The sequence below is a fragment of the Erpetoichthys calabaricus genome, chromosome 4 (genome assembly GCF_900747795.2).
Source record: "Erpetoichthys calabaricus chromosome 4, fErpCal1.3, whole genome shotgun sequence".
Taxonomy (NCBI): domain Eukaryota; kingdom Metazoa; phylum Chordata; class Cladistia; order Polypteriformes; family Polypteridae; genus Erpetoichthys; species Erpetoichthys calabaricus.
In genome coordinates this window covers 226177806-226194204 of record NC_041397.2, presented here as the reverse complement: position 1 = coordinate 226194204, position 16399 = coordinate 226177806, and the positions used below count along the sequence as shown (strand labels likewise).

Below are 16399 nucleotides of genomic sequence, written 5' to 3'. Positions count from 1 at the left end.
TCCCTAGACTGCCGGTGGATGTTATGTTCCACAATGTGGAGAGGAACAGTGATATCATTGACTATGATAGCTATGTCAGGAGAATGAGGGATGACCTCAAGGAAGCTCTCATCTTGGCCCAAGTCAACACTGATTCCAGCCAGCCGCACCAGGCAGACTTGTAAAACATGAAGACAAAAGGTGCAGACATTGAGGAAGGAGATCGAGTTCTCTTGGTAAACAGAGGTGAACGTGGTCGCAGGAAGTTGGCTGACAGATAGGACTCTACACTGTACACTGTGGTCTCTAAAGATTCAAAGTGCCATACATACCACATCAAAAACACTATCAATGGACAGGAGAAGATTGTTCATAGGAACTTAATCTTGCAAGCTAGCTACTTGCCAGTGGTAATCGAACAGGAAGTGGAGCCTTCCTTTGATAGTGGCTCTGAACCAAGTCGGGACCAGTGTGATGTGGATAGAACTGCCTCTGTGACTGGATCAGAGTTTGACCCTACAGAGCGTACTGCCAGTTGGGTAGCAGAGACAACCCCTTCAGTGGTTCCTTCAGAAAGAGAATGTGCATCATCTGAACCTCCTGAAGTATCCCCTGACAATACTGTGCCAGAGGCTGACAACCCCCAAGCAGACAGTAGTGATGTAAGTAGTCATGCTGGACCATGTGCTGAGAGTCACAGTGTTGGGGTTGAGACAAACAGGGCCAACAACAGTGAAACGGATAGTATGCATGGTGCAGAAGTGCCAGAACTGAACCACAGTCATCCTGAGGACCAAGTAGCTAGAGGATCAGTGTCTGAGATCACTTTGAGATCACTTTGTATAATATGTATAATTCTGTTAAGTAAGTTCAATGTTGGAGTAACAGTCATTTATTCATTAGGATGAGATTGTGTATAAGGCACCTTCTTACACAAGTGAACATTGGAAGTCTGGCCAGCTTCCTTTTGACACTTTCCCTTTTGGTTGGGAGACGGTTTTGTCGCACATAAGAGTACTGTGATGTACCGTGAGAAAATAATGACATGCTATGTTATGTTACTGTTATTTAGAACTCTGCCATTACCTGACCCTCAGTGTTTTGAGAAGTTCAGGGGGGAGTATGTGGCTGAGTTAGTTTGTTATGTTGTGAACATTCTCAAAACTATTTTTTTTATACTGAAATTCTTCTGTTTTATATATTGTGAATTTTGTTTAATGTGAATGTAATCATTGTATCTCTTGTATATAATTCCTATTTGTCTGTTGTAGTAGGGGGGGCTTTAATTAATGTAACACCCATAGGACGCACATGTGACGTACAGCAGACTCCTGGCAAAAGCTGGATGAAACTTTTGCAGGTAAGGCGCTTCTCAATGCTCTCCATCTCTCGTATAAGCTGACAAGTTTTAAATGAGTGTTTTCTGTCTGAAACTGAATGGAAACATCACACCATGGGGTTGTTGATGTGTTTTGAGGTTCTGTTGTCACTTTTGGTCGGCAGAAATGGATTTTAAAAGTGTTTGGTTTAACGGAGATCCAGCCTCATTAGTATATTGTTTGGCTTGCTACAGGAGACAGAGAGCGCCTGACGTTACATGTGCTGACTGTGCCCTTTACTGCTTGTCTTGTAGGTATGTTGCAACGTTAATTATTATCCTTCATTGTTATTGTTTATATGCAATTGTTAAATTTGTATTTATTGTATTTGTGTATATATGTTTAATTAAAAGCTGGATGACGCTTTTGCAGAATAAATGGCAGAATTCGGGTATTGCTGTGTCGTTCTTCTTCCAAATCACCAGCAGCCATTCTAAAGCCGCTAAATACAGAGTGACTTCTATGTTTACTTTTTTTTTTCCAGTTTGTTACTTCTCTTTCTTTAACGTAAAGGCTAATATACCAGTCGCCTCTCGTTCACTAATAAAATAGGCTTTCACTCACATCTCTTTGTTTATTGTACTGTAATACCATGAGTAAAGGAGCACTGCAACTAAATTACCGCAAAGCTTAGAAAAGCAGGGGCTGAAAATATCTGTTTTTGTGATTGTCCTTTTTACCTTTCACCGATAGAATCTTTTGTTTAGTGAAAATTGTCCAATTTCAATTGTTGGTCAATCAAGTGGAGCATCTCTAAAAGAAACATTTGTTCTATCTATCTATCCATCTATCAACAAAATATTAATTTCTTCTGCATGTTCTAATCATTTATTATTCATTTCAGTCACTTCAATCAAAGGTTGGTTTGAGCAAGTTCTTTTTTACAGCTAGGTGTAGAAATGCAACTTATTCACTACTGCATGTATTTTCTTTAAGCTGGATATAACTGCAGACTGTGTACTCTTGTTGTTCTGGACTGCCCAGTTGAAAACATAAATAAAATAACAAGCATTGTCAGATAGTATATAACTATTTTTGTGTGAGTAGGGCCTTTAAAAATGAAAAAGGTGGACTGCATGTAAAGATGTTTCTGTTTTGAATATGTAAAAATACATATTTTTGGTAATTTCTTTTTATAGACTTTAAAAGAAAGCTTCATTAAAGCCATTGGAACAGGTGTGGGCTTTAACCTACAGAGGATTGAATTCCATTTGTCCACAAAACAAATGAATGTTGAAGAGGAGAAAAAGGATACAAAACTGCTTCTGGATGGTGAACAGGAAGACAATTGGGTTTTTGAGGTAAGACACTTCAAGGATGTGAAAGTTCTCTGCAACAAAACGTGCCTAAATGCTATGTTTAAAGCATGTTAGGTGGTATAAGTTCAAAATAGGAGCCAGCAATTCTGGAGTTTTTATTAAAATGTTTTCAAATTGCAGAGTTTTCATTTGATTACTAGATTTACTGACAAACTCAGTGCCTGCTTTCCAATTCTGAATCATAAATGAAAAGTTCCTTGTTTAAAAGTGATTTTCTGATTTCATTTACTATTATTGCTTAAATTTAATCACTCATACTTCTGTACTTTCTTTCTAATTGCATATGTTGAAAAATGAAAGGTATTTTTGTTCTGATGTTTGTGCTTGAAAAGCCATTGTTTAAAAAAAAAAAAGTTACATTATGAAATTAATGTTTCTATATATGCCATTATTTTGTAACTGCTATTATGTGGCATTGTAAACATCTTTTCATTTGTTAATTCTAACAGCTGTAAATATATGAATTCGGGATGTTTCTATATACAAACTAAGTTAGCATAGTTTTGTTTTAACACTAGAATCCCTGAAGCCTATGAAGAAACTTGTAATCCCGGGCCACCTTAAATTTCTTCACACCTCTCCATTAGCGTCTTTTGTTTTATAAATGTGTCGATCAGCACAAGCAGCAAGCAGCTTGACAGTTTATGGCTGGCAGAGTTGACAGCCAACCCAAAGAAGTGCAAGCTAGGTATGTAAGAAACCAACTATCTGGGATATTCCATGGGAAGGGGTTTACTCAAGCCTCAAATGGACAAGGTGGGATAGGTGCTTGCATATCTCATCCCGAAACACAGAGGCAGGTTCGTGCCTTCTGCAGGGTCGCAAGGTAACACAGGCGGTTCATTACCAATTTTGTGCTTCGGACTGTCCCCCCTTACTGACTTGACAAAGGGCAGAAAGAATCGTAGTGAGAGAGCTTTCAGGGACCCAAAAGCTGCTTTATCATCATTGCCATCTCTGCACAATCCATACTTTTCGAAGGAATGTATTCTGCCAACATAACGCTTTTGGTTTGGGAGTAAAGCTCTCACATGTTTTGAGGGTGAAGAACACCCCATCACGTTTCTCAGCAGAAAGCTGCTACCCAGGGAATGTAATTATTTGACTATTGAAAAGGAGTGCTTAGTGATTAAGTGGGTGGTGGAAGCACTCCGATACTATCACTGGGGACAACGGTTTACCCTGGTGACTGACCATGCCCCGCTACAATGGTTGTACAAACAGAAGGATACGAACTCCCGTCTCACTAAGTGGTCTATCACTTTGCAGGCTTTTGCTTTCGATGTTTGCCACCGTCCTGGAGCTGCACACACCAATGCTGACGTTCTCTCCAGCCAAGCCCAGCTTGGATGGTCAGTGTGGACAAAGCTAAGGGGAGAGATGTAAGGTTTCTAAACTCTTTTGGGACTCAACTAAACCCCCGCCCCTTCCCCCAACGGGACGACATGCCAAAGAGCGTCCCGAAGCACGATCGCCACGTCTGTGGAAGACAGCTTATCAGTCGCCAGGGCAACCACAAGCTCCCAGCCCTGCAGCGGCTCACTGCAAAAGCAAATCCGAGCTGACCGCGGTTGCTATATGAGCGCCATCGTCGATGGGTGATGCAAAGAACATTATAAATGTATTGAACAGTATTACTCAGCCATTAACCTGGCCACAACCCTGCCTGATTGCTGTGTCTGTGTATAGGGGAGTGGTACATCCCACTACAATAAACAACTGTGCTGTTCCTGTTTTAAGCTAAATAAAGCTGATTTTGTTAAAGTACTGAGACTCAACCTCATGTTTTGGGGTGCAAGACAGGGACTTTCATGTCACAATATATATGTATATTAAATGTATAAAAAGAAATAACTTAGTCACAGTATATAATTCTACTGAATATGTTTTAAATAAAATAAAGGGAGAAATTATAGAATGGTGTAATAAACATAAAACAAAAACTATTACCACAAAAAAAGCTATTACACAAAAGTAACCATATTGAAAATTAGAATGTTCCCACCAAAAAAAATATAGACCCAAATGTAATATCCCACATGTAATACAAAAATGTACACTCAACAAAATATAACTCAATAATAAATATTCTGTACTGTACATGTCAGTGGATGATACAAAAAATTGTAAGTGCATATATAGTAAGTGTTGAGTATTCCTTAAATATGCACTGCCAGTAGTTTTATGTACATAATATTGAGACACCATACAAGATAGGCAGCAGTTTTTTGCCACTAAATACATGGGTTCAAAATATATGGATGAGTTGGTTATAAATAAAACAGTATTGTTGTTATTTCATTTGCTGAAATCCTATTTAGTTATGTTTACACAATATACTGTAACATGGCAGTTGTTTTCTCTGTTACAACCAATAAAAGACAAAAATGAAATAGAAAAAAGGGCCCATAAGTATTTGGAAAGGTCACAATTTTCATAATTTTGGCTCTGTCCACAATAGATTTGAAATAAACCAATCATTATGTTATTGAAGTGTAGACTTTCAACTGTAATTTAAGGGGTTTACCAAAAATATCACTTGAGCCGTTTAAGAATGACAGACATTTTTTTTCATGTTCCCCCTATTTTCAAGTTCTCAAAAGTATATGGAAAAACAAACATAATCTTAAATATAATGATCATTTTCAATGTTTGGTCCTATACAGTCAGTGACCGTCTGAAGTCTGCAACCCTTGGCCATCTCCAAATGCTAGGTTTCTGCCCTAGTGAGTCTTTGCCTGGCCTTTACTGTAGCTTTTTTCAGCTGCTGCTTGTTCGTTGGACTTTCTGTCATCATTTTTGTCTTAAGCAGTCCACCATGATTTCATATGCCTTGCACTTGTAGAAAATTGTTTTACCACAATTTGTAAACAATTGGGCTGCATTATCACCCGTCCATGACTAAAGACCTGCTCAACAAGATAACTGTATGGGGGCTCTGCCAGTATTCTCACTGTCACTTTGAACAGTAAGGGAGAGTCGATTAGACTGTTCTCACCATCACAGATATCCAAGTAGAAGTTCAGCTGAACTACAGCACAGCAACCTTTTTGCTTTTTATGATACAATTCAAACAACCCTGATTCACTAGTACCCTTGCTCGGGTCGTGTTCTTCCTTATCATCTCTAGTAAACAAAGGTATATAGAAATATTAAAAGTAGTTATAAAAGATATTAAGTAAAACAATGCACCTAGCATCACCAAAATGTAATGCCATGCCACCTATAGATTTTACTGTATACCTTTGGCAGTGTTTACCTTATGTAATGTTTGAATGAAACAAATTAAATTTACCACATTACAATGAAACAGCACAAGGGCCATTAGTATGAGCACACTGATATGCAAGAAATGAATTAAATAGTTAAAACAATCTTAACTTTGATACTAATTAGCTTACATGAATGATCTAAATGATATCTTATTCATGCAATTTAGGAAGCACACTATAGCATCTCAGTCCTTCTAAAAACAATACAGTAATCCCTCCTCCATCGCGGGGGTTGCGTTCCAGAACCCCCCGCGAAAGGTGAAAATCCGCAAAGTAGAAACCATATGTTCATATGGTTATTTTTATATATTTTAAGCCCTTATAAACTCTCCCACACTATTATAAACATTCCCCGCACAATTATACAGCATAAACCCTTTGTATTCTCTTAGATATTAGGTAAGATTCGTTGAAATTATGTATGTAAACACAGTTTATATACAGTAAAACCTAAATATTATTTTAAAGATATCGAGCGTCTCCGATATCACATATGTTACAGCCATTACGACAGACAGGCCACCAGCAATAAATACGTACAATGCAAGAAAACTTGTATACAGTAAAATGTGTGTACAGTGACACTAAACTGTGTACATGTAATAAGTACTGTACGTAGATAATTAATTATGGTTACTCACCAACAATGACACGACGACTTGTCTGATAACAATGAGTTTAATTTTACTGCACAACAAAGGATAGCGTTACAGCTCTTCTAAAGGTGCCTCTTCAGGCGACAGTGTAGCACCGCCGTTGTTCTTCTTCCAGCACTCTTCAATCCAAATCCCTAAAGCAGATTCCATCCAGACTACAGCCTTATCACGTCCACTTGCAACTCGTTTTGCGCCCTGGTTAAAGGACACTGCGGCCGTAGATCTTCTATGCTTTTCCTCCTTTTTAAATAAAAAGAATCGTGGACTCATTGATGCCGTAATGTCCTGCAGCGGTGTAGCTGTTCCCTTTCTTCAACATATCCAAAACTTTTACTTTTTCTGCAATCATTTGCATCTTCTGTTGGCGCTTGGACACGGCGCTTGAAGCAGTAGCAGGAGCACGTTAATGCTGAATGAGTGAGATGAGACTTCCTGGTTAATGCAGCACTCCGTCGCTGAGCCAATCAGCAGCACACAGGAACTTAACTGCGTGCTCTGATTGGGTAGCTTCTCAGCCATCCGCCAATAGCATCTCTTGTATGAAATCAACAGGGCAAACCAACTGAGGAAGCAAGTATCAGAAGTAAAAAGACCCATTGTCCGCAGAAACCCGCGAAGCAGCGAAAAATCCGCGTTATATATTTAGATATGCTTACATATAAAATCCGCGATAGAGTGAAGCCGCGAAAGTCGAAGCGCGATATGGCGAGGGATTACTGTATCTAACAACTCCATGCTACAGATGGGACTTTGACATTGACCATAATATCAGTAGCTTTGAACAGCATTTAGGGAACAGCACTTATGGGACAATGCTTACTGTATATGATAAAGCACTAATGCACTGCAGCATTCCTTTGCATGGCTTGGTACAGCGGTGCAGATCCTCACTTAGATCAGCAGTTTGCAGAGATGGGAAAACAAGCAAACTGTGTGTCACCCTCATAACCTTTGTAAGCAGTAGGTGACTTGAATCAGCACAGGAGAGTGTGTGTCGAGGTTAGAAAGAGATGGGGCAAAATAGGGTCAGCAGAGTTAACATATAGGCAAGGAAAGAGGTGGAGGGTACTGCGGCTGGAGAGTTATATTAGTTGCCACAGTCACATGTCAATTACAGTAGCAAGCATAGCTGTCTTTATGAATTTTGAAATGACAAAGTTTAAAGATGTTGTTGTCATGGCAGTGATTTTTTTGACACCCAGATCTTGCAGATGACTATTCCATTGTTTGCAGTGTAGTCTGCAGTAAACTGAAAATATTCAAAATTGATAATCCTTAGTCCTGATCTGTCCATTGCTGTTGCCCACCAAAACACTGATTAGTCCTGATGACTTATAAAAGTATTCAGTGTGAAAAGTATATTAAGGGAATGTAAAATAAAAGAATGAAGGAATGCAATTTGAAATAAATAATTGTGGCGCTATTATATGAGACTTTGTAAATCATTTATCCTAAGTCTGAATCAGGTCGCAGCTCATCATTAAGCAAGTCTTTACCAAGTTGACTTATTTTTTAAATATTGCTAAGCAAGTTACAAATTAAATTAAATTAATTAAAATAAATTAAGACTCAAGTTTCCCACCTATACTTTAGAGCAGGGGTTTCCAAACTACGGCCCGCGGTCCAGATGCGGCCCGCGAGGCCCTCTCATCCGGCCCGTGGAGACTTTTTTATCTACGGAAAAAAATTACGGAAATTTACGTGTATCCTGCCAAGATCAGCCGCCGCTTACGTGGACGTTACGTTTTTACCGAATTAAAATAGAGGCGCGCAGTAGTGTGTTATGTTTTTCAACCGATCACTACATTGCAAAACCTTATTCGCTGCTTACTTTTTCTACTTCTGTTCACAGTCAATGAGATGATATAACGCCATCTAGTGGCAGAGTTTTTAAATGGTTTGCTGCTTGTTCAAGACTTGATTATTTTGATCACAATTTGCCAGTTGCGGTTGACTGCTGCGATGAGGAGGTGTTGGTGTCAGTTAGCGTCTAATTGCGAAACATGTTGCACTCTATTTTATTTAGTGATAATTTCCTTTGCATAATTACTTACCAGTGTGTATAAAGTATTGGGAATGTCGTTAGTTTAACAAGAATTTTCTGAATATTCTGAAGAGGAAACATTCAAAGCAACAATCTCTCTACAATAAGTGGATATATTTGCAGACTATATTCAGGTAAGTTTAACTTAAGAAATCATAAGAATTTTTAAAAATTGTTTCGGGTCATTTGCAGCTATAATTGCGACGAAATTAGTTCGCATAATCAGGTTTTTTGAGCGATATTGTGTGCAAGATACTTTCAGTTTCACTATTTATTAATGTTGAAGTCACTTTATTTTAGTGCCCAACGATGGCCGAGAAGAGGAAAAGAAAAATAGACGATGAGTGTCAGCAATTTCAAGAAGAATGGAGTTTGAAATACTTCTTCATCAAATCTGGCGAGAAAGCATTGTGTGTGATTTGCAACGAAACCGTGGCTGTGATGAAAGAATACAACCTGCGTTCATCGAAGCAAACATCAAGAGAAATATGCACAGTTGGAGGGTAAAGTTCATGCCGAAAAATTTTCTAAATTACAAAATCAACTCACATCTCAGAGGGCATTGTTCAGTAAATCCTCAAATGAAAATGAATCCTTAACTAAGGCCAGTTATAAAGTTGCCTACGTCCTGGCTAAAAGTGGCAAACCGTTTACAGATGGTGAAGTAGTGAAGGAATGTTTGCTGGAGGTGGCAGAGGAACTTTGCCTAGAAAAGTCGAAACAATTTAAAAATGTAGCTTTGGGTGCGAATACCATTGCCCGCCGTGTTGCAGACATGGGTGAAAACATTGTGACTCACATAGTGAAAAATGCAAGCAAGTTTCGCCATTTTTCAGTTGCAATGGATGAATCGCTGGACAGCTGTTCCACCTCTCAACTGCTTGTGTTCATTAGAGGTGTGGATGAAGACATGAACATAACACAAGAGCTAGCTTCCCTACACAGCATGTATGGCACGGTTACCGGAGAGGATATATTCAATTAATTGAAAAAAACATTTGCTGATTATAACTTGGACTGGACTAACCTCAGTTGCCTGACTGTTGATGGAGGAAAGAACATGAGTGGCATAAAGAAAGGCTTGGTTGGACAAGTGAAGCAGATGTGTAATGAGAAAAACATTCCACAACCAATGTTCCTGCACTGTATTATTCACCAGCAAGCTTTGTGTGCTAAATATGTGGACATTAGCAGTGTACTGAATCCTGTGGTGAAGATGGTGAATTTAATAAGGTCACATGGGCTCAACCATAGACAGTTCAGAGACATGTTGAAAGATACTGACACAGAATCGCAAGATTTACCATATTACACAGCAGTAAGATGGCTAAGTTGTGAGAAAGTTATGAGCAGAGTATTTGAATTAAGAAAGGAAATAGGTGACTTCCTGGAAAGTAAAGGCAAGCCACAGCCATTACTATCTGATGAAGAGTGGGTATGGAAATTGGCCTTTGCTGCAGACATAACTAGTCATTTAAATTTTCTGAACCTAAAACTACAAGGAGAGAAAAATCTAGTTTCTGATCTATACACCCACCTAAAGGCCTTCAGATCTAAACTTGTCTTGTTTTTGGAACAAGTACAGGCCAACAACTTGACGCACTTTCAGCAGTGCAAGGTCTTCATGGCTGAAGCAACAGCTGAGTTCCCCACGTCATTTGCATGCGAGATCATCAAAGACCTCCAGCTGCAGTTTCAGGAGCGGTTTTCTGACTTGGATTCAAAGGCAGAAGAAGTGAGATTGTTTCAAAACCCATTTGAAGCAGATGTGGCCAGTTGCCCAGATGAACTGCAGCTGGAGGTCATTGAGTTGCAAGCAAATGACTTCCTTAGGGACAAGTTCAAAGAAGGACTGGTGGGTTTTTACCAGTTTTTGCCCAAGGAAGACTTTCCTAATGTCAACACTTTTGCTTCAAGGTACCTTTCAATCTTTGGAACAACATACTTGTGTGAACAAACATTTTCAAGAATGAAATACATGAAGAACAATTTGAGAACAAACTTGTCTGATGATAATCTCAGGTCACTGTTGATGTTAGGGACATCAAATATAAAGCCAGAAATGTCTGCTATTTTGGCATCCAGGAAACAATTTCACCATTCCCACTAATACAGGTGTTCATGTGTAGTGTATCAATGTGTTATTAAATAATAACTGAATAAAATAATATTAACCCCTTCACCGCCCTCTGCCGGATATATCCGGCACCGCTGTTTTAATGCTAACGCCATACTGCCGGAATTATCCGGCACATTTGCCTGTGGTTATATGAATGCCTGGCAAGTAGTATAACTGACGGTTTGGCATGGGTATTATTACTACATTGTATTTCGACAACTCTGTGGTTGTTTTGGCCGGTCATGTGACGTGATTCGCATGTAACAGCTGTGAATATGGCGAAACGTAAACTGACTTCAAGTGAGGCTTTGCAGGCGATTTTGGACAGTTCTGATCATGATTGTAGCAGTTCTGAAGAAGATTTTAGTGACAGTGATGAGCAGCAACGTGCGCTGCATGATATTGTGAATGAAGACGCATCGGATGACGGCGCTGAGTGGGTGTATCCCCAGCATCTCAGCTGGGCTGCTGCCCGTGGTGAACTACCTTTTCTGCATTCGTTTGAGGGAACGTGTGGCTTTATTGTTGATGTAAACAATTACACTGCTGAGCAGTTTTATGAGCTGTTTGTGTCACCTGATTTGATTAGACATTTTGTTCATCAGACAAATCTGTATGCAGCACAGTTTATTGAGAAAAATCCCAATTTACCTCCACATTCCCGTGTTCGTGCTTGGTTTGACACTGATGAAAACGAAATGAAAAAATTCATTGGGATTTTGATGTTGATGGGAATAATCAGAAAACCAGATATTGAGATGTACTGGTCTACAGATCCTATGTATGCAACACCTATTTTTGCAGCTGTCATGACACGTAACCGATTCTCTTTGCTGCTGAAATTCTTTCATTTGAATGACAACAGAAACGAGCCAGATAAGAAAGATCCAAACCGCGACCACTTGTTCAAGCTACGTCCTTTGATTGATCATTTATTTGAAGCATTTCAGTTGCCCTACATGCCAGGACCGTCAGTTGCAGTTGATGAAAGTTTATTGTTGTGGAAGGGCCGCTTACAGTTTCGACAGTATCTACCATTGAAAAGGGCACGGTTTGGTATCAAGATGTTTTGCTTAGCTGAGAATTCAGGTTACATTTATAGATTTCGTGTATACACTGGCAACTTGCACAACATTTAGTGGTCAATACTGCTTGAATAAATGTAAAAAATGTAAAAAAAATGTAAAAAAGTAAAAAAACAAAAATTGTTCAGATTTTGCCTGGCTTGGGGAATATTTAGGGAGTTGGCGGTTAAAGGGTTAAATAAATAATTAAAAACAACATCTATGTTTTGATTCTTTTTTATTTGGACCTCGAGTGTGTAGTCGGCCCCCAAACTGCTGTTTGATAGTTAATGTGGCCCTCGGGCTAAAAAGTTTGGAGACCCCTGCTTTAGAGTACTGTTTTTTGGAAGTGATCATTTTCATTTGAAGGCAATTTGGCTTTATTTTAGGAGAAATAGGGGTATAAAATATTGTTGACATTTTAACAAAATGATAAATGTCAGCAGAGTTGGTTTAGTCTTGAGCCGTGCCTTTATCACTCCATTGTTATCCATTTATTTAATTGGACCATGGAGTAAGCCTCAACGCCACTTACCTAACAGAATGGTCACTTTTCCCTTTGTGAAGCTCTCACAACTTTAGTAGTATTATTCTCCATATTTGCAAAACTCCCTTTCTTCAATAAATGGAATTAGAATCCATAAATCTTATATATTTATTTTTCACATACCTTATTCCCCTTAGTTTCTAAGTGAGCAAAATTTCATTTTGTGTGTCATTTTTAAGAATTTGGATTTATTAGGCAGATTTCAGTTGAAAAGTGAAAATTCTCATAATATGACTACCTATCTTACTTGGCTTGTACACGGCGACAGTAAAAGTGATTGCAATCTTTTGTGTTTTTTTCCCATATCAATGATAAACCATTTATAATGAAATATGTGCTTACATTTACAGTTTCTATTATGCTTTTTGGCTTTACTATTGTATTATGGTGTACTTGTTTTTTCTTTTCACATTTGCAGTTTTATTTCCAGTTTCTTTCCTTTGGCATAATGTTATTTATGAAAAATTGCTACCTAAAACCTAAAATGCTGATATGTGTTTGAAAAAATGATTACCTGGGATAGAGGGAAGAGTAACATCTAACTAGTTTAAATTTCAGGTGAGAAACGTGTTTGATGCCAACCTACAAGTATACTTCTGAAGGTTTGTTTATGGAAGCCTTCATACAGCCTTTAATTCCTTGTTCCATATTGGACCTGAGAAGCTATTGCAGGGGTCAGTAACATTCAAAAATTTGTCAGTGGTGATTTGCTTTCTAACAAATACAGTCACGCCATTATATTATATAGTAGATTTTATTTTGTATCAAAAAGGGTGGCCTGTATCAAAGACATATTGTAGTCATTATGCCAAGAATTTGAAATGTTTTCACTTCACAGAATAACCATGTTAAATTTGAATCTCTCTCTCTCTCTCCTACTGGAAGTTGCACTGGAATTGTAAACTGTGCTTGATGGAGACTTCAAATACCAAACATGTGAACAATCAAAGTATGAAAGGCAAAACTTTTCTTTTTGCAAATCTTTCTGTTGTTTAAATTAAATTAATAACTTTAAACACTATTGTATCTGCTAGGTTGGTAAGGTAGAATCAAGAATGAGTCAAACGTGTACCAAAAGTTTTTAAAAGTTTTAGTGAAAAATCAAAGCAAACAGTTCACACAAAAATAAAGTTTTTACTCATGCAGAATAAAAGGCAAAAAAAAGGAAAAATATTTCTTCTTTAAAGCTTTTTCTTGTTAAACTTCAGTTGTTTTCTATACTTAAATATGAGTGCACTTATGCTTTTTTTAATACATTCAGTACGTTCTATATGTACGGTGCTGCACTTTTATTAGAGCTTGTTACGTTACTTACAATTGGGCACAGTTTGAAACTGTGTGCCCTCCATGCATTACCTACGGCAAGGCGGATCACTAAGTGAGACTAATCTGTAGTCTGAGGGACAAGGAATCGAATATTCTATTTTAATTTAGCTTGTAGGGGTTATAATACACCCTCCCATATATTATGCACTAATATATAGGCAAACATTTAACATAACTAAGAAAATAGTTTTATCAACTGTCTAATAACTGACAAATGGCTCTTACAACTATTTTTATTGTTACATAAAACAGAAAAGTAACAAAAATCAATAAATGGAAATCTGCACATGCAAAAAGAGACCAAGAATTATTTTGTTCATCATAATAATATATACAGTAGACCACAATATAAAATATTATTTTATAGGAAAAAATAATAATGAAGCTGAAAGGGTCATGGATCAATTGATTTAAACTGTTCAAACTGGGTAAAATGTATAAAAGTACAGCAGTATACTAACATCACCATTGCAAAGTACAAAATGAGACTGAGACCAGATACAGCAATTCTCCTATTTCTCTTGACATCATTATGTCGTAGGTAGAAATATATACTTTTTTGTTTAAACAATTTTCTGTTGATACTGCCAGCAGTAGCAATACATCTTTGTAAAAGATCATTATAATTATCTTCTTGAAAATGCTTAGCAACTGGCAGAATTATTTCATTTTACCTTGATAGCACTCATTAGGCTCTGTGCAATGGATCTTTAGCTGTCAGTTGGATTTACACACATGTCCACTATTATTATGGCAGTGTAATAATGGCAAACCATTAGACATTATTACAAACAATTATAAAAGTATGAGTTTATTTTTTCTTAATTCTGAATGAGTCTCCTATTCTCAACTAGACCACATCAAGTTGCTGTGAAAGTTGTGTTCTGGTTAGTGTGGTAACTTAAGGCCTTTTATATAAGATTACTTTAGCAGCAATTTCATTTTCTTAATAACACCTTTGTAAAAGCACAATCAAGCAATCTGTATTTTATACAGTATATGACTATTTACATTATCACTAGTTAGTAAACAGTCAAGAATAAATATATCATGTAATTTTGTCTAGTTGTACTGTGTAATTGTTAATGTTTTTCCCAGCTTCAAGGCCATAGTTCAAACTTTGAATATATTAACTAATTCAAAGTACAGTAAATTTCAAAGCATTAGTTAATATATTTAGTACTGTGTGTATAATGGACTGTGCTATGAGAAGATAAGTAAACTCCCCTGGAAGGGGATTATCTATAGATTAGGGTAACCTAATATAGCGAATAATGTTTACAGTAAAACACAAAAGAAATGCAATTTCCTTGGGTAGAAACAGTACATGCCTATTTTAATCAATACCCAAAACCGACAAAATTCTGTATAATCCGCACCAAGTAAAAATGAATAGTTTAACATTAAACATTGTTTTCAGTAATAAAAAAAAATGATTACATGTAACAGAAACATGTTAATACTAATATGTCAGCATAAATACAGTAAGAAAGTTATTACTATTGTCTACTGCTGTACTGATGCACATTTAGAACACATCCTTTGTGTGATATGTTTTAAGATGGTCACCAATGAACAGAGCAATCTTGTAACTGGGACAGTAAAAGTGTGTTCTATTAAGCACTATGCTTAGAATATTTTTCCTGTTGTTGGACCATGAGAGGGTAGAATGTCTGTACCTGAACTGCAGAATCAGCATGGTCCCTGTGTTATTATAGGCTACCACAGTGCAAAGCTTAGTGACTTCCACATTTCCCATGACACAAAGTACAGCTGTTGCATTGTGAACAGTGCATATATTGTTAACATCTTTCGTGTCCTTCTACATGATCTCAGTTATTCTGCCTTTTTGCCACACACATACCGTATATATTCATGTATAAGTCGGGTCTTGAAACCCGAAAAATTGATCATGAAATCAGACCCCAACTTATATGCCCATTCAAAAATGCAACAGTTAATTTTTTTTTTTTTTTTCCTTTACATCTTGCCTATTCCAATCTCGCATCAGTTTCTCAGATGCATCGAATTTTGTTGTAGCAGCACAGTTACCAATTTCTTTTGCCACTTCAATGACATTTAATTTAAAACCAGCTTCATATTTTCCTCTGATCGAATGCTCCATTGTAGATAAGGGATGCTCTTACGATGAAGGTGTATGAGGGCGTGAGATACAAAAAAATAAAAATCTGTGAAAACATTGCTTCAGAATAGTTCAGGTATTACCGTGTGGTCACATAGGCACAATAGAGAGAGAGAGAGGGATTAGGAGCATGCGCTGATACAGCGCATTGCTGCACCCACATAGGAAAAAAAGGGCAGTGTGCTCCGTTGTTACTCTCTCAAGTGGGCATTAGCATATCATATCCCTTGTACCAATAGCGTGAGTTTTCTGCATTCGACTTATACGACCAACATTAAAAAATATCAGAAGTTAAACTGTAAAATCAAGTCCCGACTTATCCACAGGAGAACTTATCATCGAGTACATACGATACTTTTACCACAGAGAACCTTCAGTTGACCAGATTCACAGTGCTTTTGTTGATTGTTCGGTTGTACAGTGCCATATGCATCAGGTTTCACTATCCAGGTTAACATCTGATGATCAATTTATGTTGTCATCAACATAGCATGACTCAACTAATGGTTTTGTTTCAGTTTGTTCTGGAACTGGCTTGACAGCTTCTTGTT

General features: G+C 37.5%; 1 protein-coding gene across 2 annotated transcripts in view; it reads left to right on the top strand.

Moving 5' to 3' along the window:
- Positions 1-16399, top strand: part of aasdhppt (aminoadipate-semialdehyde dehydrogenase-phosphopantetheinyl transferase) — a 94539-nt gene that overhangs the window by 59713 nt on the left and 18427 nt on the right. For both annotated transcript variants that reach the window (XM_051926896.1, XM_051926895.1), the window contains exon 4: positions 2498-2659. In XM_051926896.1, the coding sequence (XP_051782856.1) occupies positions 2498-2659 (162 nt within the window). The remainder of the gene's footprint in view (positions 1-2497; positions 2660-16399) is intronic.